The sequence below is a fragment of the Asparagus officinalis genome, chromosome 8, assembly GCF_001876935.1.
Source record: "Asparagus officinalis chromosome 8, Aspof.V1, whole genome shotgun sequence".
NCBI classification, from domain to species: domain Eukaryota; kingdom Viridiplantae; phylum Streptophyta; class Magnoliopsida; order Asparagales; family Asparagaceae; genus Asparagus; species Asparagus officinalis.
The window spans coordinates 18,541,846-18,564,172 of NC_033801.1; the positions used below are offsets into that span (position 1 = coordinate 18,541,846).

The window sequence follows — 22,327 nt, forward strand, 5'->3', positions numbered from 1 at the left end:
TTCTAATTGCAGTTAGTTCTGCGTTTCAGGAGATATAAGGTTATTGAAACGTCGAATAGCAGCATCAGCAGAGCAGATTTGTTGACTTTGCTCCGAGGTGGCCGGCTTGACGACAAGGTTAGATTATACTTCAAGGCAAAGTTGAAAATGTATGGCTTAATTAGATCTTTAATGTATTTCTAATATTACAGATGGTTGATCGCAACATCTTCCTGTCACGTTAATATCACACCTCTGACAAAATCCACTTATTGTAGGCTGTCTAAAAATCACAATAGATTAGCTGATCCCCATCAAACACCGATGATGGAAGTTACACTCTGACGACTTCCAGAAGGTTACAATTTGAAGACTTTCACGCAGACTGATGAATGTTACAATCTGACGACCTTCGCAACAACTGATGAAAGCTCTAATCAACAGCCTTCATAATCAATATTGAGAGTTACAATCTGACGACTCTCACATATCAAAGAGCTAAAGCAAAGATTACAAAACGACGATCTTTGCAACGCTTTGACAGAAAGAGACTACAAATCAACGGTCTCTTCAAATCAAGACGTGGAAGTCCTCCCCGCATACCAGCATCAAGATGCGCCGCGTTCATAGCCACGAACACAGCTCAAACGCAGCTCAGATTCGGCTGCCAACGCAGCTTCCAAATCGCTGTAAACGCAACCTTCAAACGCTGTAAACGCATGTCACATCCAGCTCCAAACGCAGCTCAGATCCGCTGCCAAACGCAGCTCTTAAATCGCTGCAAATGAGCTTCCAAACGCTGCGTCCGAGCTTCCAGATACTGCGTTCAAGCTTTTAGGCATTGCGTTTGGACACAGAATTCATGTCAGAACGCGGGTCTGTGTTTGACTCGTTCAAACACGAGCTGAACGGTTTTAAAACCGTTTTCCACGATCTGAGGGGATCACAACTCCACTCAGGAGTGATTTAAGGGGGCGGTTACATCCTATTAGCCCCACTTAGGAGCGAATTAAGGAGGTGGTTACACCCCTTAATCCTCTATAAATAACTGAAAATCAGTTCAGTTCAGGGGCGGTCTGTTGGAACTTCTTGGCAGCAACAGAGACTGAATCTTTGGGGATCGGCAATAAGATCTTCTTCATCCTTGGCTTATAACCGACTTTCGGTTAAATCAACTCTTTCATAGAGTTTTAAACTCGTTCAGAGTTCTCCACAACGTCAAATCGTGAGGAGAAGACCACGTTCCAGTGAAACAAGACATCGGATCGTCAACGAGAAGCAAACTCGACGCGAACATTCGAGGGAGGCATCTCATCGCTACCGTGAAGGACCCAGAATTAAACAAAGGAGAGAATCCATATCATTCTCTTCTCTTTTGTAATCAGGAAATCCAATTGTAATCGAGATCAAAGGAATACAAATCAATTTTCTTTCATTTCTTTTACTGCAAATTTTCCACAAATAGTTCTATTCAGTAATATGTTCATTCTACGGTATAACATGTTAGTTAGTTCTATACCTTATCATGTTAGTTCTATTCAGTACCATGTTAGTTCTATTCAGTAATATGTTAGTTCTACGGTATAACATGTTAGTTCTATACCTTATCATGTTAGTTCTAGTCTGTTTAATGTTAGTTCTATCTCCGTGCTTGCAGCATTCATTATACGGCATCGAACCCAGCTTTTACGAACTATTTTTGACATACATTGAAAAGTATACCGCCCTCCGCATTATGCATCTATTGATCCCTTTGGTCAGGGACGACCATTGGCATCTGGTTGAAGTTGACCTGAGGGATGATGTTGTCAAGCACTATAGTTCGGCCGGGCACGAATCGTGGTTGGAGCCGGTTAACAAAATTATAAAATTCTTTGATATGCAGCGCGTGGATTTTGTTGCGCAAAATGTGCGCAGAGTATTCAAATATGAAGCCGTCGCATGCGAGCGGCAAATTGGGCGGTTAGTTCTATTACCTATCATGTTTCTATTTGCATTAGTTCTATAGCTACATTGTATTATTGCGAGAATGTCTGATTTAGTCTTCTGTTCTGCCTTCTGTTCTGCAGATTTGACTGTGGTGTGTTCGTCTACCTATATATAAAAGCAATAATTGATGGCCGCCCAACAACTCTTGTTAATCCGCCTGGCGAAGTACCTGATGCTATGCGAGCAAGACTCGCCGCGCAATTATTAATAGCTGGCTATGAACGAAGATGTAAAGACGAAATGGTGTACAGTGATGAATGACATGTCTATATAAATACAGAATGGAGTGTATATTTGTATAAAAAATGCGTTCTCGGTCCCAACTTCAACTTGGTACTCCACGTTGCCAAGTTAGAACAACTTCTTTTTCTTGTTAGTTCTAAATGAGTTATAGTCGTAAAGAAGTGCTAGTTCTAAATGGGTGATTGTTCTAGCGAGGGCTCGTTTGTTCTATCTCATTGGTATTATTTTAGTGTTTGTTTGAAGAGATGACTTTCCATCACCGCCAATTGTTACTCCAGCTGTTCAGCTTTTTCTCCTGTCACGTCCCATCGTACCAATTGATCACATCATACATTCGCGCGTTCCCAAGTGAGGTAAGGCGGACATTTAATTACGACATTGCATCGATACTCACGTCACCACCATCAAGAACTTAAGCCATTTTCGAAGCGGAGAACTATTTCCGGCGTAAATTCTTCTTGCAAATGGCTAAGGAATTTTTCTGTGTTCACTGCCATGGGCAGGGGCATAGCTCCCGCGATTGTCATCATAAGCTTACCGCCTGTGCCCCTCCGAGGCTGATAACTATCCCGTCCAACACCTCCAGCACCATCCGGCATCTGTCGGCTTACGCCATTTTCTACCTTGAAAGTGGCCGTCCATCCGTGCAGGAGCTCCGGGAGATGCTAGCCTATCGATTCAATTTTAGAACGTGGCCCCACCAAATCAAGCAGGCAGCCGGAAACAGTTTCATGGTGCAGTTTCCAAGCGATCCCATACTTGCCCAAGCTGTTCAACTTGGACTGATAGATATGGGCACATTTAATGGTAGATTCCGCCGTTGGGAGGAGGATCTGAGGCTAGTAACGTTGCCGCAACCTTTTCCAGTATGGATTCGGCTATTCAATGTCCCATACCACCTGTGGAATTTTGAATTTCTTCGTTCGCTGCTCATGGGAGTCGGTGAATGTGTCATGTGCTCCAGGGACGTCATAACACATTCTAACTTCGCAGACTGCAGAGTTCTTCTGAAGGTTAAGAATTTATCTGAAATCCTTAAGAGGCTTAGGTTCCGTTACATCTCCCCCGGCGACGGAAATATAAAGGAAGGCTACGCCGTGACGCAGGTCCAGAGCGGGGAGAAGTTGGAATTGCTACAGGAATCCACGCCCGAGTTAATTGAGGTTGTTTGGGACGGGAGAAACATGACAGTCGAAAGAGACCAGTGGCAGCTGTTTCTCCGCAACCAAGGAGTCGGGGGTTCCAATTATCCCAGAGCTCTCCCAACACCCAATGATAATCGCCCATTAGACCCAGCCGGGGCGGATAGTGGTTCCACGGCTCCAAGCTCTCCATCCTCACATCGCTTTCGATCCAGCGAAGGTAGCAACAAATGAAGATCCGGCACCAATCGAGTCTAATGTGTAGCATGTTAGTTCTATTAGGTACCATGACTGTTTTGTTAGGTCTATTGTCTGTTTTGTTAGTTCTATTGTCTGTTTTGATAGTTCTAATTGACTGTTTTGTTAGGTCTATTGTCTGTTTTGTTAGTTCTATTGTCTGTTTTGATAGTTCTAATTGACTGTTTTGTTAGGTCTATTGTCTGCTTTGTTAGTTCTATTGTCTGTTTTGTTAGTTCTAATAGACTGTTTTGTTAGGTCTATTGTCTGTTTTGTTAGTTCTATTGTCTGTTGTGTTAGTTCTTATAGACTGTTTTGTTAGCTCAATTGTCTGTTTTGTTAGTTCTATTGTGTGTTTTGATAGTTCTATTTGACTGTTTTGTTAGGTCTATTGTCTGTTGTGTTAGTTCTATTTTCTATTTTGTTAGTTCTAATAGACTGTTTTGTTAGGTCTATTGTTTGTTTTGTTAGTTCTATTGTCTGTTGTGTTAGTTCTAATAGACTGTTTTGTTAGTTCTAATAGACTGTTTTGTTAGGTCTATTGTCTGTTTTGTTAGATCTAATTGACTGTTTTGTTAGTTCTAATAGACTGTTTTGTTAGGTCTATTGTCTGTTTTGTTAGTTCTATTGTCTGTTGTGTTAGTTCTAATAGACTGTTTTGTTAGATCTATTGTCTGTTTTGTTAGTTCTATTGTCTGTTGTGTTAGTTCTATTGTCTGTTTTGTTAGTTCTATTGTCTGTTTTGTTAGGTTCTATTGTATGTTTTGTTAGTTCTATTGTCTATTGTCTGTTCTGTTAGTTCTAATGCTCAGTGTGTTAGTTGTGTTAGTTATTTTGTTAGTTCTATTAACGCTCTTGTTAGTTGTAATGAGAGTTAGTTCTATATACTGTTTTGTTAGTTCTATTGTCTGTTTTGATAGTTCTAATTGACTGTTTTGTTAGTTCTAATAGACTGTTTTGTTAGGTCTATTGTCTGTTTTGTTAGTTCTATTGTCTGTTTTGATAGTTCTAATTGACTGTTTTGTTAGGTCTATTGTCTGCTTTGTTAGTTCTATTGTCTGTTTTGTTAGTTCTAATAGACTGTTTTGTTAGGTCTATTGTCTGTTTTGTTAGTTCTAATTGGCCGTTTTGTTAGGTCTATTGTCTGCTTTGTTAGTTCTATTGTCTGTTTTGTTAGTTCTAATAGACTATTTTGTTAGATCTATTGTCTGTTTTGTTAGGTCTATTATCTGTTTTGTTAGTTCTATTGTCTGTTGTGTTAGTTCTAATAGACTGTTTTGTTAGGTCTATTGTCTGCTTTGTTAGTTCTATTGTCTGTTTTGTTAGTTCTATTGTCTATTTTGTTAGTTCTAATAGGTACCATGTTAGATCTATTTTTAGAAGTGTGCTAGCAAATCGGACAATAGTCAGATCTATTTTCATTACATGTTTTACGACAGTCCGCGATAGTTTTATCTCAAAACACACTTAGCAAATCGGACAATAACAGATCTATTTTCATTTCAATCACACTTAGTCAGCGATGGTTTCATTACAGGTTTTACGATTATGCCCTTCCAGATGACACCGAGAACATTTAACTGGCCGGGTGTAAACAGTTCTGTTGTTGATTCGCCTGGTCTTATTTCTCCCTTTCCTTTTCGTTGTAATTGGAGGTAGGATCTGTATCTCATCCCTTGGCACGCTGCGTTTCTCGTAGTCAGGTATAGGATAGATGATAGGCTCGTAGCTCCTTTTAAAGGCGTCAACCGTCATAAACCAGTCACAGAATTAGTAGACATCCCTTTTCATAAACATAATGCTTGCGCATGCATGTTTGCAAGGGACACGGGTTACATCCCACCCACGGCAAGTGCATGTTTTATTGGTATAGATCCACTTGACAAGATCTATGGGATTGTACTTCAAATAAGCCTGTGTGGGACTGACGAACCTCCAACGGGCGTCCATTGTCCATGTTCTCCTTGAGGGCAATTTCAGCTTTGGGGTAAAGAACTTGATTCCAACTTTCAGCCATGACTCGTCGCTCATTCATGCGCACCATGATCTGTTTACGAATATGCTCTATCAGTTGGAGTATCCGTAGAAGCCTTGCCTCATGAATCCATTTGTTGAATGACTCTGCAACATTTGATGTAACGTGACCATATCTAAACATAGACAGTGTTAGTTCTATCTACTTCTATTAGTTATATGTAAGGTAATCAAATGAAATATTACTTGCCTAACTCCAGGAAAAAACGCATTGGCCCAGTTTTCTGGAGCATAGTTCATCACAATATTGTATGCACGCTCGTCAATTAGTCTGATGTCGTCCATATAATCATTCCATTCTGCTCTAGTATATTTGTAACAGGCAGATTGCAGTAGATTACCCAAGATCTGAGAATCCTTTGACTTGAATCCCAAATCCTTCAACTTTGTTCTGAAGTTCTCGACCAAATGCAGCACACAGTGAGAGTGTATAGAATCGGGAAAAAATTCTCTAACTGCTTTTCTGATCCCTTTATCCGCATCTGAAATTATCACTAGCTTATGTGGAGGGTTGTATGGATCTGCCCTTTCATAGAGAATGGACCACAGACCTACAAAGAGTATTGGTTAACAGCCCTTAAAGTTAACTACGAAGGAGATAGAATTATAATAGCGATATTAGAACTAGATTTCTGAAGTGTTAGTTCTGTCAGGTGTTGTGTTAGTTCTATTGTCTGTTGTGTTAGTTCTATTGTCTGTTGTGTTAGTTCTGTCAGGTGTTGTGTTAGTTCTATTTTTGTTGGCACCATCATGTATAATGTTGGAACTAACCTTATAGGAACCACTTCCAGTTAACATTATTTTCTTGATCGCAGATACAATAGGCCAATGGAAATATCCCCTGATTGCCATCATATGCTACGGCGCTTAATAGTATACCTTTGAATCGATCTTTCAGAAAGGTTCCATCCAAAAATATAAGTGGTCTGCAACCTTGTAAAAAACCATTTATGCAGGCCGCATAGCAGATGAATATCCTTGTAAACCTACCCTCGTCTTGTTCAACATGAATGTAGCTTCCCGGATTTGTCTTCTTAACCTCGTCTACATACTTAGACAATTGAAGATTAAGTGTTAGTTTCAACATTATAAAGTTATGAGACTTATAGCGTCATATAAATGAAAACAACAGCAACTTGTGTATATACGATCTTCTGATTTACCATCTCAATTGATCGTAGGACTCATAAGCATCACCATATAATCGCTCTTGAGCTCTTTCTTTACCCCATCAAATCTTACTATATTCAACCCTAATCCCATATGAACTTAGAAACTCCTTCTGAACGTCAATAGGTCGTATATCCGGACGTACCTTCAACGTGGGTTGTAATTGGGTAGCAATGAAATGACGAGAGGCTCTAGATTGACCTGCATTATTGGCATGTTGTCCACAGTTGTGAATGTCCACGAACCTTTTTATTTCAAGTCTATTATCATTTTTCGGCGGAGAGGCAAATAACATCCATGGGCAATTTTTGGCTACCTTAAACCGGCAAAAAACTCGAATACGCTTTGGTTCATTCTTCACAAACTCATATTCGAATTTTTTGGCCATGGAGTAGTATAGCAAGGCCAATCTTAACTCCTTCGCACTTTCAAAACGTTGCCCCTCCCCAGTTAACGCAGTGTGCCACCAAGCAGGAATCCTCTCAGATCTGCTAATCATGTCATCAATCATCATAACATTATCTCTTGAAGGAATGTCATTGGGATTCTTATCTGCAACAGTTGTGGACGACAACTCCGGCGGGCCACAGTCTATACTTTTCGAGTTTAGACTTCTGGAAGCGCTACAAATATTAACAACAGGAAAATAGTTAATCATAAACTACACAAATAAAAGTGTTGATAGGGGTCTAACATGCTTTAGAGTAGCTCTACCCCATATGGAACTGGTGATAGAACTAACATACAATCGTGTAGAAGTAACAAAATAGCTACTAGAACTAACAGAAACCCCTATATGTATTAATAGAACTAACATGCATGCAATCGTGTAGAACTAACAAAATAGCGATTATAACTAACAAAATAGCCATTAGAACATGCATGCAATCGTGTAGAACTAACAAAATAGCCATTAGAACTAACAAAATAGCCATTAGAACTAACAAAAACCCATTCAGCAACAACACGTTGATTAGAACTAACAGGTCAACGATTACAACTAACATATTGTTGAAATACATCTGAAATCCAGTTTAACATTCAACATAGACAAAAAGAAGACGATTAGCACTAGCGTTCGTTTACTTCGCAGTTAACCTACATGTCTTGTGGGACTTGCTCTTTGCAAGGTTGGACTCGCTCATTGCAGTGTATATTCTGCAAATCATCAGCTTTCATGTGAACCTCTTTCAGTCCAAGATTGTGACAATGCTCCACCATAGACATCATGTCCCCCTCGTTCTCAATAGGAAATTTCAAGCTTCCAGCTGTTTCATCTTCGTATGACAGAATTAATGACTCATATGGAATACCTAACCTCTCTGCCACATCAAATTTGAGATCCAGGATGGTGGTTGAGGAGTTAATCTTCAAAAATACCGCTTTGTACCCCGAAGAGACAATGCAAATGATGTCCTTCTCAGCCATTTTGAAGAGAAAGAGAAGGTAAAATTAATGGCGCGAGTAAAGGAGAGAATTTTGGTAAGATTAATGGCGCGAGTAAAGGAGAGAATTTTGGTCTGAGGAGAAGTAATGGATAACTAAATAGTTATTACTCATGATGGGAAAAAAAGGGGGAAAATTTTCCTCCATTTCTTCCATCTTATCGCATTAAAGAGGAGTGTCTACTGTTAAGGGACGGCGCCTCGTCTGGGGAAGAAAGAGAAGGGCAATATCGCCTTTTAAAAAAAAAAATACAATTTGCTTTTGTACAACGCTGACGTGGAGGGGGCTTAAAACATTAGTCTTCACTTTTTTGGGCTAATACACATGGGCCGAAATACGAGGGGGCTTGTCACATGAAGTTCCCACTTTTGGGGCCTGGACACAATTTTCCCTTTTTATTTTGACAAAAAATTTTCAAACGGCCCATTTTCTACTGCAGATTTGTTACAAACCTGCCGAAGCAGCCCTTGTAGAGAGTCAAACATTATTGTCCAAAACACCAACCCACATGAAGACGAAGAGCCCAACCCAAAAACAAGGGTACTGTTAATCTGCTTCCTCTTTGAACCCAAATACAGATATAGCCCAAATTACCCCTTCAATTGAGAGCAGAACCGGGGGCAAAAAAAACTGAGCTCTTGTTCATCCCTTCATCAAACAGATAGCTTTGAGAAAGTGTAAGAGATGTGGAAGTTTAGATTAATTAAATTAATCTAAACCACTTAATCTGAGTTTTTGTATTTTTCAAGGTGTGGTCAACGTCCTTTTGACACAGAACGTACCTCTATGTTTTGAATGTTTTATAAGGAAAGTGAAAGAAAGCTTCTTTTCAAGTTTATTGCTAAGGGCTAGGTGTGAAGAGTCGAGATAGTCGTCATTCAATAATTGACAATGTCTCTTATATATCGTGCCTTTGGCTGGACGCTTAATGTTAACTACAATGTTATCACTAATCATGTCGGCACGTGAATTTAGCTGGTTGATTTGATTTAGACTGTAGTGTCATGTATGTTCTAATCTACAGAATTGATCGAGGAGATCGGGTGCAGGATACAGGCCGGTTAGTTGCTGCCCTGGGCTAGGGTAGGGGAATTCACATCTGGCATGAAGGTCCAGTCATTTAACTCCCCAAATTATTTCTTAGCGTTTCATTCATCAGTAATATATAGGTGTTATTCTCCACTAGAGTGAGATATCATGGATGTATATTAAAATTTTTACTCTCAGTATAGGACGTAATCTATTTCTTCCCACTTATTTTAAAGATAAAAAGGTAAATTAACATCATGGCATTCTCATATCACATCTCAACCTCACACATTGCAAAGAAAGCGTTAGACAAAAGAAAGTCTAGCAAGTTTGAGATTCAAAACAAAATCCCTCCAATTCTCAAATAGCATTTAATAAAAGGTCTTACAATATTTCTGCTCAAAATTGTATCACATATAGAACAGAACCAAAACCCCATCAAAATTCAAAGGATCAATTTACTAAAATATACATTCTCTTCAAATGATAACAGCGGCCAAACTGTGAATTACCTCTATTTTATCCTATTCAATATGTATAACTTGTATGAAGATGCATTCTATATTTTGAACAAAGACAGCAATATCACTAAGACAACCACGTATTCAAGCTTGGGAAGCTGAAGTCCTGAAACGCTGTTGTCGAAGGCTGAAGGGCCTGAAGGTCCAAAAGATGGATTTGGTATTATGCTACCACTGCCGCCGCCGCCACTGCTTGAATTTGTGTTCGGTAAACCGCCACCGCCTGTAGAGTTTGTGCCTGTCTCCGAGCTTCAAACAGAAATCACGAGTTTTTTTGTAAATGAGCTACCATAAATTTTTGGGTAAACTTCACAAAACTACTGTGAACTTTAGGGAGTTTTAAACAAAACTACCATAATCTTTTACAGGTTGATACATGACGTCCCTGAACTTTTTTTCACCCCCAGAGTTCAAGGGGGTTATGAGCAAAACCCCAGAGTTCAGGAGGGTTATGCACAAAAACCCCCACCAAAGTTTAGGGGTTTTGTGAAATTAGCCCTTTTGTTAGATCATACTAGTTTTTATGTATTATAAATCCTTATGAAGGTTGCAAATTATCCACAACATTCATAAGGATAACGTGTAAAATATACAATATATAAGGACATAATTATTCAAAACACGTCACATGTGATGCATATGACAACTTACCCTATAGTTTATGATAAGCATGATTGTTTAGGGGGAAAAACTAGGTCTTTCTTCGATGATGCACGTGTATTACAATGTTGTCGATAGTTGTAAGGCTGATATTAGAAAACTTCCCTTAATTTCGGACTACTATCAAATAACCCCGATAACTTTCAAAATAGCAGAAACCTCCTTTAACTTAATATTTTATCAGAAAAACTCCTAAGAGTGTAAACCACAAATTCCACCAATGAAAATACCCCCTTGCATAAGTTTTCCCATCCTTGTGCAAATTGTGGTTTAACATTGTTCGGTAGGCTTTCTAATAAAATCTTAAAGTTAAGAGAGGTTTTCTGATATTTTGAAAGTTAAGGGTTTTTTAGTTTGAAAGTTATGATGGGTTATCTAATAATAGTCCAAAGCTAAGGGGTTTTCTTATATTTAGCTTAGATGTAAATATTGATGGCTTAATTTTAGAAAAGTTGGAAGGTTTCATATTATTTTTAGATGAAAATTATAGAGGAAAAGAGAATAATCAAATAGTAAAGAAGATGAAAAGTGATCACATATCTAATTATTTATTAAGCGTAGCAATTTTACAACTAATGACAGGTTTTTTTGGTGTGAAGAACCTTGGCTTAATACCAGGCAAGTAAATCCCAGCATGGCACCCCCCTTTCGTAGTCCAAACCTAGGTGAATAGCACAATATTGCAATGCCTAATAATTAAAAATTAAGGATAGACAATGCTATAGACTAGAACTGACCCTTGGCTTTTTGAGCCAAGGCCGCAAGCCCTAATCACCAGTACCCAAAGGGGTTTACCGCTACGCCAACTGGGGATAGGCATCCCATAAAATCATGTATCATGGCTTCTTTATTAGTATACAATAATTAAGTAATATATTCGTGGTAGTTTTTTCTACTTAAGAAATTTTAAGGGAGTTTTGTGCAAAACACCGCGAAGATCACGCTAGGTTTGTGAAACTAATCCGCACAACTTTATATAAACTGACGAATGAAGATACATGGTGTTTTGATGACTTACCTCCCAGTGAAAATGCAAGCGCCATTGCCTGTAAGCAAAAAAACAATTGTCGGTGTTCAGAGAAGGAATAAAGCATGTAAACTGAAAAATATCAAGTAACATGTTCCTCGTTTTCGTAGTTATAGTTCAAGGAGGCTCTATGGAAGGCTGAACAAATTATAAATGCTAAATTGCTTTTGGTAAATACTATTATCTTGAAAGTTATTTATAACTTAAAGAAAGCTGAAAAAGAAAATTTCTCTTCAACTTCCTATAGCTATTTTTTTATATTCATCTTCCCTAAGAAGAATGTAATGCTTTCAGAAGAAATTTTGCATATGGTTGAAAAGTCTCAACTTCCTTTTTTCCCCCCCAGTCAAAACTTCCCCCATGTGTAACTCTTCAATAACTACAGATTTCTGTGTAGTCACTTCCCCATGATCTCCAAAGTGTGTAGCTTAATGTTTTAGCAAAACAAAACTCAAAGCTGAAATCAATTAGTAAGAAAAATCGAAACAGAGAACTTACTAGGATCGTTAGTAGTAAGCATAGCAGTGTTATTGAAGCCGCAAGTCCCTCCAGTTGCTTGTGCCCTCTGATAATAATCATTATAAGCATAAGAAGCCAGCGCTGCCAAATTAGTAGAATAACAAGGCTCTCCGGGTTGGATTGCACTGCAATTCGCCCCGCCAGGCCCGCAAGCCCAATTCAAACCCGCTTGCAGAGCACCCGCGTCTGCATTCTGAACAGCCACACAGAAACTCCCAGTTCCCGCTAGAGATACACTATGAAAATTATCCAAAGAATACATCATCCTTCCAGATCCAATTTCATATCGAAGCTCCTCATTGAAGTTGGAAATATTGGTCCCAATGCCAATACCAATGTGTGCATCTATAACATTTACAAAGAAATATAACCAGTTGAGTTAAAAGAAGGCAAGGTGAGAGAGAATACACAATAAGTTAATTATATTATAATCCCCGGCAAACTAAATAAAAAAGGAACTGGGAATAAAAAAAGCAGTATTCTAGTCAAGATTTTGTAGTTTCTATAAATCCTTCTTTGTTTAATTATAGGAACTGAAAAAGCAGTATAAACTTAAATATATGGCGGTTCAATCGCCTGTTATCAATTACTTCTTTTAACTAAAGGCGAACAATAAAAAAGCTCTAATGAACAGTAACACATACTTGGACCAATCAGATTTAAAAAAAAAATCCAACTCATCTCGGTACTCTTTCTCCAAACTTCCCACTTTTCACAACCCATGTTCTCCTTTAAAAAAACTTCCCACGTTTCGCAACCCATGTTCTCCTTGAAAAAGTTATCGTTGTCATTCAAGGCGACCACTGACCGTACACTTTTTTCACATTCTCCACGATTCTCTCTCTTTCTCTCTCAATATTTCTTCAGATAAAGATTTAGAAAATCATAAAAAAATCAAAAATTGAGAGCGATGAAAGCGAAGATAGGGGACAGTAACATTCTGTGATAGTTTTCTTCGAATCGAAATAACTAAAGTAACTAAAGGAAGCCGTAATTTGGCGACCTCTCATTCTCCGGAGGCGAAGAAGAAATTCGAAGTCGGGAAATTGCAATAGGACGCGCCTCAAAAATCCCTACAGCACTCAACTTCTCTCTCTCTCTCTACAACGCTCAAATGTGAGAATTTTCCCCAGTACTTTCTAGGGTTTTATTATTGGCTACAGTTTTTTTGTTTATAACCAATTTTCTAAGATTTATTCTTGACTCACTTGCTTGGATTTGCAGTTAAGAAGATCAATTTGAGAACCTTCATGGAGATTTATCTTTCTCTTGGGTTTTAGTCTAGAACGACTTTATGCTCACTTTTAAATCTCGAGGTATTTATTTTATCAAATTGGAGGTTCGATCAACAAATTTTGATTTTTATACTTTACTCAACAAAATTTGATTGCTTATTAAGGTAGTTTGTTCTTTTAGGAGCAAGGGAAAACCACATTATAGCTTTAAGTTGATCCCTTTTAGTGTTGAAAAACTGTAAATAACTTGAGAGCTTGATTTGAATGAATTGCTATTATTTTGTGATTGGAATTATTTGCTATTTGTAAAAATTATCTTTTTTCCTGCTTTTTCTAATTTTAGGTTTTAAAGATTTAATCATTTCAATTGATCGACTTATGTTGTGTGTTTAGTTATCCTTTTTGCTTCAGGCTCAAATTGATTGATTAAAAAATTTCAGATAAGAATGGAAGAACTAGTCAGATATCAACTTCTTTTACTGTTAAAGTAGTAAATATTGTCTTTTGTTTAAAGTTTTGGTGTAAGCTTTAGAGAAATGTTAGTCAAAATAGTTTCATTGTAGAATATGTTAACACTCTTGAACTAAATTTGTTAATTATTACACATTTTTAAAGTCAATTGATTGATTAAAAATTTCAGATAAGAATGGAAGAACTAGTCAGATATTAACTTCTTTTACTGTTAAAGTAGTAAATATTGTCTTTTTTTAAAGTTTTGGTGTAAGCTTTAGAGAAATGTTAGTCAAAATAGTTTCATTGTAGACTATGTTAACACTCTTGAACTAAATTTGTTAATTATTACACATTTTTAAAGTAATTATATTTGTCTCCATAGCCTTTTTTTTCAATACATCATTGGATCATTTCAAATGCTCATTTTTATGTATGCTGGTAACTTCTCTTGGCTTTGTTGATTATTATTTTCAACTAGTCATTCTTCAATTGTCATACTTGAATTCGTTGTACCAAGTGAAGCTGAATGTTGTCCCCAAGTCTCAAATCACTGATCTATATAGAATAAAGGATTCCAAGCACCATCAAAATAGGATGATTTCACAATTTAATCATTGTGTTAGATTTCTTTAAAAAAAATTTAGACTATGGTTTTGTTGAGGGGAAATGAACCTAATGTTAAATGTTTCTTCCCAAGTGGTTCTTACAGGTTGATGTTATCCAATCACAATTCATTATATTTACTAATTAGTTGTTACAGTTTGTATATTCAGTTACTAAGTAGCAATTTGAGTTAGTGATTGAGAGATAACTGTTGGAATTGTATTTAAGTCTTCTTCCGAAATCGTAATAATATTAGTAGTGCTTCTAGCTTTTTAAGAACTATGAAATACTACTTCTCACTTAAATGCTACCACTGCAACTCAAAATTTGTGTTATAAATTAGTATAATTGTGAACACTATAATGTGAATTATATTTTACCATTCTTTCTCTTATTTACTATAAGAATTGTATAACTATTATCTGTAAGAATTTTCATAGTATGTCTTTTATAGGCACCAGTCTTTTATTTTCTGATTTGTTGATTGACCTTCACAAATTTCTCACAATTCTCTATCTCAAGATTTCTTCTTTGAAAAGAAAAAAATTGCAGGTACTTTCTCTGATTTCATTTTGTGAGGGTTTTCTGCATAAAAAGTTTTTTTAGTTAGTTTCTAGAAGAATTGATTGATATATAAATCATGGTGATGAAGTTGATCTAAATTCTAATTTTTGGCGTCTCAGATTATTGGTTTTTGGATTATTTAGTTACTTCTTTTAGCATGGTGAAGATGATAATTTCTATTTATAATGATCAAATTTGATTTAGTTAATCTTAATAGTGCCTAATTCTGATCATATCCCTAACCCTTATGTTTAAATTTTAGTTAGGTAATCTTTTTTGCTTTTTTTAATGAAGATTTGGTTGCTAAGTTTTAATGGGTTTTGTTTGTTCGTAGGTTAGGGATTGGAGATTGATTACGTCAGAGATGATGATGGATGGATCGAAACGGAGGGTCAACTTGGTTCATCAAAGTTATGAAATGGTAACTTTATTTCACTTTTCAAATTTAAATTTTAGAAAAATATTTTCACATTTATGCACTGAAAAAAATTAACCTTTATTGTGCTATTTCTGTTTCAGTTTTGAGTAGTTATTTGATCTTTAGAAATTTGGTTAATGAAGTAGTTATCGAATCGAATTTGATCAAATATCTGGACGAATAATAACCAAACTGTTTATTAATTATTTGGTTCACTTCCACCACTATACTTCATATCTAAAGCAGAATACTTTATTTTGGTAACATGTTCAATATTTGCAAAAAATCTTTTAGCATCCGTGCTTTGCATGGGTCTAAATACTAGTTTTCTTATAATGCAGACAAGTGGTCGTAGTTTGAGCACCTGATGTATAGGAGAACATAAAGATGAGCAGAAGAAGTAAGCATGTTTCCCGTGTCATTTGCAGCATCTAAGATTGCTAGGTGAACTTCCTCAGTGGCACAAGAGTCTCCGATTGAAATTTAGGCTGATCTTATAACCTGAAAATTTGCGATGGAAAGTGAGAAATAAATTCTAGATATTATTTCAACTTACATGTTATTGACTGTGATTAAAAAGGGGGATACGAAAAAACAATCAAATTTGTAATGAAGTATGACACTAGTGAATAATGAGAACATGGTAAATATCAGATATAGGAACTAAGCTATGAAATCTCCCGGTTTAAAAACATCAATTGACATCAAATTAAATAAGTAAAAAAATGTAACTTTCAGCATATTTACAGATAGGAAGGTGGTCTATTCATCAGGGTCCAAATTGCATAGCGTATATCTAATTCCAGTTAGTTAACAAGAATCAATCCAAATTATAGGAGGTGGAGGGGATCAATGAGCATGAAACGAAGAGAAATGTGATGTAAAGCCATTCTATCTTGAAACGAAAAGTAATTCATCGAGACATAAGAGTATCAAACAAGAAAATGCATAAAAGATGCATGTAAACAAGAACTTATGCAAGCCTATGAAAGTAGAAGGCTTTAGTTTAGGAACTACAACTTTATGTGTGAAAGAGGAAGCCATCTTAAAGGCATTAAATAACAATCTCGAGGAGTCAACTTTATGTGTGAAAGAGGAAGCCATCATATGTTGCGCGCGGCGGAAATTTCGGTAGAGTTTCTGGTGCTCGATAAGAGAGAAATATCAATAAGAATTCTCGTCTCACCAAGGAAACAAGAATATGAAGTGAATATCTCAACAAGGTGAGATATCGGCTCTTTCTCTCATCGGTTCTAGGACTGACTTGTCGAGGAATCCTAAAAACTATTACAATAACCACAAATATAAACAAACCAATTTTACGTGGTTCGGCAAATTGCCTACATCCACGGGACAAGAAGGGGGGAGATCTACTATTAGAGGGAGAGATACAACTAGGGTTTACAATCACTCAATCTAAATCATCACACAAACTCTCAAACCTCTCATACAAATATCTCTCTCAAAAAGATGCAAAACTCTAAAAAAAATGGCTGCACATTCCTCTTCAAAACAGCGCCGAAAAGAATCTCTACTGTTTTTCCCTGCACGCCATTTTTCCCTTTTGCTTTTCTCCTTTCACGAAGCCCATTTGCACACTGAAACCCTATCAAATCAATCCTATTTATAATTGGGAAAACACATGTTTGTGGATGATGCCAGCGGTTAAAAAAACCGCATCCACGTGAAACCGCGTTCGTGAACTTGTAACAAACGCGTCCACGAATAACAAACACGTCCACACACGTGGGTGAGCCCCTACGTGTTCACATCTTAAAGGCATTAAATAACAATCTTGAGGAGTAGAACAGATTTAAGAAGCATTAGAATTAATCCAAAACTCTTGAGTAGAACAGATTTAAGAAGCATTAGAATTAATCCAAAACAAGTACAAACCCTAACTCCTGACTGTCTATCCAAAACCAAAAGTTACTATAAAAGCTACTTAGTATGCACATGAGTGTAAGAATTCCCTTCTATATTCTTCAATTAACTTGATCGCATGTTTTTCTCTTATGAAGGAAAGTACTGAAATATTTTTCAAAAGTAAGATACAAAAATGTGACGCTCTATTCTCTGTTTGTTCCAATAGCATTTCTTATTAGAGTATAAATTATGACCCTCAGCTCTAATCACAACTCTGGTGTTCGCTTTTGATGCAGTGGAAGGGACTTTATATTGTGCGCAGCGAAAATTTCGGTAGAGTTTCTGGTGCACAATAAGAGAGAAAGATCTCAATAAGAATTCCTGTCTCACCAAGGAAACAAGAATCTGAAGCGAATATCTCAACAAAGTGAGATATCGGTTCTTCCTCTCATCAGTTCTAGGACTGACTTGTCGAGGGATCCTAAAAACTATTACAATGATCACAAACACAAACAAACCAATTTTACATAGTTCGGTAAACTACCTACGTCTACGGGGCAAGGAGGGGGGATATACTATTAGAGGGAGAGAATATAACTAGAGTTTACAATCACTCAATATAAACCTTCACACAAACTCTCAAATCCCTCACACAAAATCTCTCTCAAAAGCACAAAAGCATGTTTGCACGAAGCCAAAGAAAGCCGCTGACTGACTTTTCTTTTCACCTCTGCCTACGCCTATTCTCTGCAGCCGCCGCTTTGCGCCTCTACCTACACCCCCTAATTTCGTACTTGCACACTACCCTAGGAGAGAATCATCAACTATATATATAGCAGATGATATCGGGTAACCGGGTAATCGGCTTTTTTCCGTTGGACTCATCACTTCACGTGGTTTTGCATTCACATGCTTCTCTTACGCTCGTGGTCCCCACACACAAGCCAGCAAAGAGAGCCCTTCCCTTCACGCGTTTACCTCCAAAATCCGCTGGCTCATGCTAGCCTCCCACACGTCTTGGGCTTTGTCCAGGGAACAAAAGAAATCACCCTCACACATTTTATCTTCTCACACTTTAAGAATTCCTTTTCATATTTGACCAACATAAACATCAAAAGTTTTCAAGAAGAAACTAAAGAAGGCTTCATGTCCAGGTCCGATATAGCATTTGTGATATATCCAAGGTTTTAAATGTCGGCCGACATGTCCGACATGTCGGTCGACATATCGGTTTGAGGGCTTGACCGACACGACATGAACGTTTTCAACTCGTATGTCGGTTTTCAGGGCCAAATCGGAAATATCAGGGTCATATCGGGCATGTTGGCCTATTTTTTAGCTTTAAAAAATCGGCCAATATGGTACTCTTTTTTAAGATCTGTTTTTTGTTATTGGGTTTGGGTTTAGTGATAAATACCCAAACTCGTTTGACCCGTTCTCATGTTTAAGGGTTTCTTATAAACCCGATAGAAAGAATTTATGAACCCAAATCCATATATTATTTACTTTTTTATATGTTTAGTCTATAGAATTTATAAAGTATGCTTATATTAAATTTATGAATGTTTAGATTACATTTAGGACATGATATTATACATATGTGTACTACCCGATATGGCAATCCGATATTTAGTCAATGTCCGCCGATATATCCCCGATTTTTGCTATCCGATATGGATTTCAGCCATCCGACATGAACCCGACATCCGACATTTAAAACCTTAGATATATCTAACAGAGGTTTTTATAGTACATAAAAGGCCCCCCCCCCCCACCCAACACACACACACAAAAAAAAGAACTTTTGGGGAGTTGCAGTAAACACCCATCAACTTTTTTTACTAGCCTAGTCCACACTGAACTTTTAAGGGTCATTGCCCATAACCCCCATAAACAGTTTTATTTTATCTAAAATTTTATCTTTTAATCCACATATTAGTACCATCAACTCTAATGTATCGCTAGTAAGCACAGGGGAAAACAGAAGGCATAATAAATTCCTTATTTGTCCCAAAAAACCCTTTTATTAAAAAGGAAAATAAATTTTTTTGAGACTAAGGAATTATGTTTATCTTTTTTTGGCACATGGTTGCCACATGAGATGGTAGGATCGATTGTGCTAATTTAGAGATTAAATGAGAATTTTTCATGTGAAATTTAGTGAAACAAAACAGTTCGTGGAGTTCAAGTGCAACAACTCCTAAAGTTCAGAGCATTTTAGTGCAATAAAAAAATTATGGGGGTTATATTGCAACTCCCCATGGGGGTTTTATGTAATTAACCCTACATAAAACTAAGAAGAAGGGTCATCATGGAGTATATGAACCAAATTAAGTATCCTAAAAATGATAGATGAACACACAAGTATTGCAGAGTATGATACTTAGACACCAAGCATCCTAGAAAAGAACAAATGATCGAAAAGAATTTTTCCCTGATCACCAAATTGCAATAGATGCAGACTGCATGCATGAACCATATGGATCATTTAAACCTCTCTCAATTAAGTATTTCCCAAATCATATATCCTCTATTCCCTTGTCTATATTATCTCAGTTTTTTCCGGAAACCAAAAAAAAAAAAAAAAAAAAAAAAATATTTGGAAACAAAAAAAAAAAAAAAAAAAAAAAACTTCTTGGTTTGCGCTGGCGTTTTAGCTTTCTAATGAGTACTAGCTCCCAAGAACCACCTTCCACCAAACAAAGGATTCAAGTTAGCTTTGGTTGATTGCTGATGTACCAAACTTAAAAAAGAAAAAAGAAAAGTAGATAAAGAACCATCATTGAGTCAAACCAAATATTAAATACCTAACATTTTAGTTCAATAGTCATTTTCCATATCATTTACCTGAACAATAAATTATTTTTTTAAAAAAAAGGTCGTACGTAGTACCAATTTTATAGAAACCCTCTGAAACCGGCATATGACCATAAAATAGATGGATTTAATATGTCACCATCCCCAGCCAGTTCTTAATTTACTATTCCCTTGATCTTTTCCCCAAAAATTTTGCAAAAAAAATGGAACCTACACACTTAAAACAATAGAAATAACATTACCCTGTACCGATTTCTTCAAGTTCCCTCACTAATTCGATATAACACAAGAGACCCAGATAAGACTCTGAAGAATAAATCATAAAAATCATTAAAAAAAAAGACAGATTGAGAAAGAGAAAGAGCACCTGCGTCAGGCTTTGAGATGGCAAGAATTCTGCTGGAAGAGAGAGAGAGAGAGAGAGAGAGAGAGAGAGGACAAAATAGAGGAGAGGAATGAAGAGGACACTTGGCGCCGGCGGGGGTCACAAAGAGTAATGAATACACAAGTGGAAGCTGAGGAGGCTCAGCAGCCTGCATGCAAAGCATGAGGGTTTTCTTTGAAGAATGAAAGTCTTCTCTTCTAACTCACCTTATTTGAATCTTTTGTGGGCTGTTGAAGACAGTAGCCTTAAAAATTCTACTCTACCGCGTTCAAACAACCACTCACTTTGCAATGGGACCCGAGGGTTTTATATTGAATAATAATAATAATAATAATAATAACTCTAGATACTTTTGTTAATTCTCATGGTGACTTCAGAGTATTTATTTACATAATAGAAGCGACATTTAATTTGATATCAGAACAATCTAGACTCAAAAACTACCGATCATGGGCTTAAAGCCATTAAGAAAGAGGAAAAGATATTGTTGTGTCAGCTCATGTGTTCGATCCATGAAACAAATTAATGCTTGATTTGCATCAACATGATTGGGTTACAATTACATTCTTACTCATCGCTGCGAGTTTGAAGTTCTAGTGCAATGAAAGAGGACATTTAACACTTTTCAGAATATAAAATTTTTAATGCTGATTTTTAACTTTGGAGTTTTGGCAATCTAAAAAAATAGGCACGACCACGTGAGTTTAAGTTTCGGCTCATTAAAGTGCGTAATCTGTAAGTAAATTAGAATATAAAATTATGACCCTCGATTCTTATCTTAACTTCGGAATTTTGGTGACAATATACTTGGTTTAAGTTCGTTTTAAACATGGTCAGTAAATTCTTGAATCCAAATGGTCATATAATAGCTTCTTAAATCTTTTCAAGGTATCCAAACTCCCTAATTAAACTGAGAATCAAATGATTAATTATAAATTTAACATCTCTTTTAAAGAGGCAAATCAAAAGAGTGGCACTAGGGGCACACCCCCAACCACAACTCCAACCACACCCTTTCTCTCTCTTGCTACAGTGCACCGGACCACACATGAGATTTTAAATTTTTTAAAATCTCATGTGTGCTCCGGTGCACTGTAGCAAGAGAGAAAGAGAGAGAGAGAGAGAGAGAGAGAGAGAGAGAGAGAGAGAGAGAGAGAGATTAGAGTTGTGGTTGGGGTGTGCCCCTATCATTTTTCAAATCAAAACAGGATCGTATTCTTTCTTAATTAATTTGACTCTGAATGCGCGCCATGTCCGGTAAGTAGTCTGCATAAAGTGAAAAAAAGTAATGTCTTCTTTGTCTTCATTATTTAGTAGTAGATCTCCTTATGGTCAAAGTATAGCATTATATGTTAGACCCTAGAGGGAGGGGGGTGATTAGGGTCTTATGCTAATCTAATCCGATTAAATACCAATTAAAAATAATTAATGAGTTATCCTAGCAAGTATGAAATATAACAACTATATAAGCTAGGATAAGCAATATGAATAATGAGATATATCCTATATAATGAAATATATATACAATGATATATAAACTAACCCAAGGGTAAACAATGTGAACTAGATAGTGGATCATATAAATAATGAGCTAATGACAATGGCGATAAGAAATATAAACACAAGTATAAATAAACGCCAAAGCACACTCAAACACAAGATATGATCACGGAGTTCGGACCTTCCATCCTACGTCTCCGCTCCCCACTCCCGGGGAGAAATCCACTATCACAACCGGTTTTTCTACGCTCACCCGAATAAAATTTACACCTCACAGTGTCGGTTTTCAACGCTCACCGAACAACGTTCACTCCTCACACTCGGTTTTCTAGTTCACCGAAAACTTCACAACACACTTGGTTTTCTAGCTCATCGAAAACCTTACAATCTCACAATGTAACAATAAATGATTTGTTTTCTCATACAAGGGGAGAACTCAATTAAGCACAACTCAAAGTTATAATCTCTCACAACCCTAATATACTATGTA

The 22,327-nt window shown here is 36.8% G+C and overlaps 2 protein-coding genes across 2 annotated transcripts; both read right to left on the reverse strand.

The window, feature by feature from the left end:
* LOC109820949 lies at positions 5,658 to 8,222 on the reverse strand. Its single transcript, XM_020387146.1, has 5 exons — positions 7,897 to 8,222; positions 6,940 to 7,417; positions 6,504 to 6,675; positions 5,811 to 6,175; positions 5,658 to 5,711 (listed from the first exon to the last, which is right to left on the reverse strand). The coding sequence occupies exons 1-5, from the start codon at positions 8,220 to 8,222 to the stop codon at positions 5,658 to 5,660; spliced, it is 1,395 nt and encodes a 464-aa protein (XP_020242735.1).
* On the reverse strand, positions 9,606 to 20,529 carry LOC109851233 (glucan endo-1,3-beta-glucosidase 4-like). The gene is made up of 5 exons (XM_020421273.1): positions 20,320 to 20,529; positions 15,634 to 15,770; positions 11,976 to 12,341; positions 11,469 to 11,496; positions 9,606 to 10,039 (listed from the first exon to the last, which is right to left on the reverse strand). The coding sequence occupies exons 2-5, from the start codon at positions 15,698 to 15,700 to the stop codon at positions 9,829 to 9,831; spliced, it is 672 nt and encodes a 223-aa protein (XP_020276862.1). The 5' UTR covers positions 15,701 to 15,770; positions 20,320 to 20,529; the 3' UTR covers positions 9,606 to 9,828.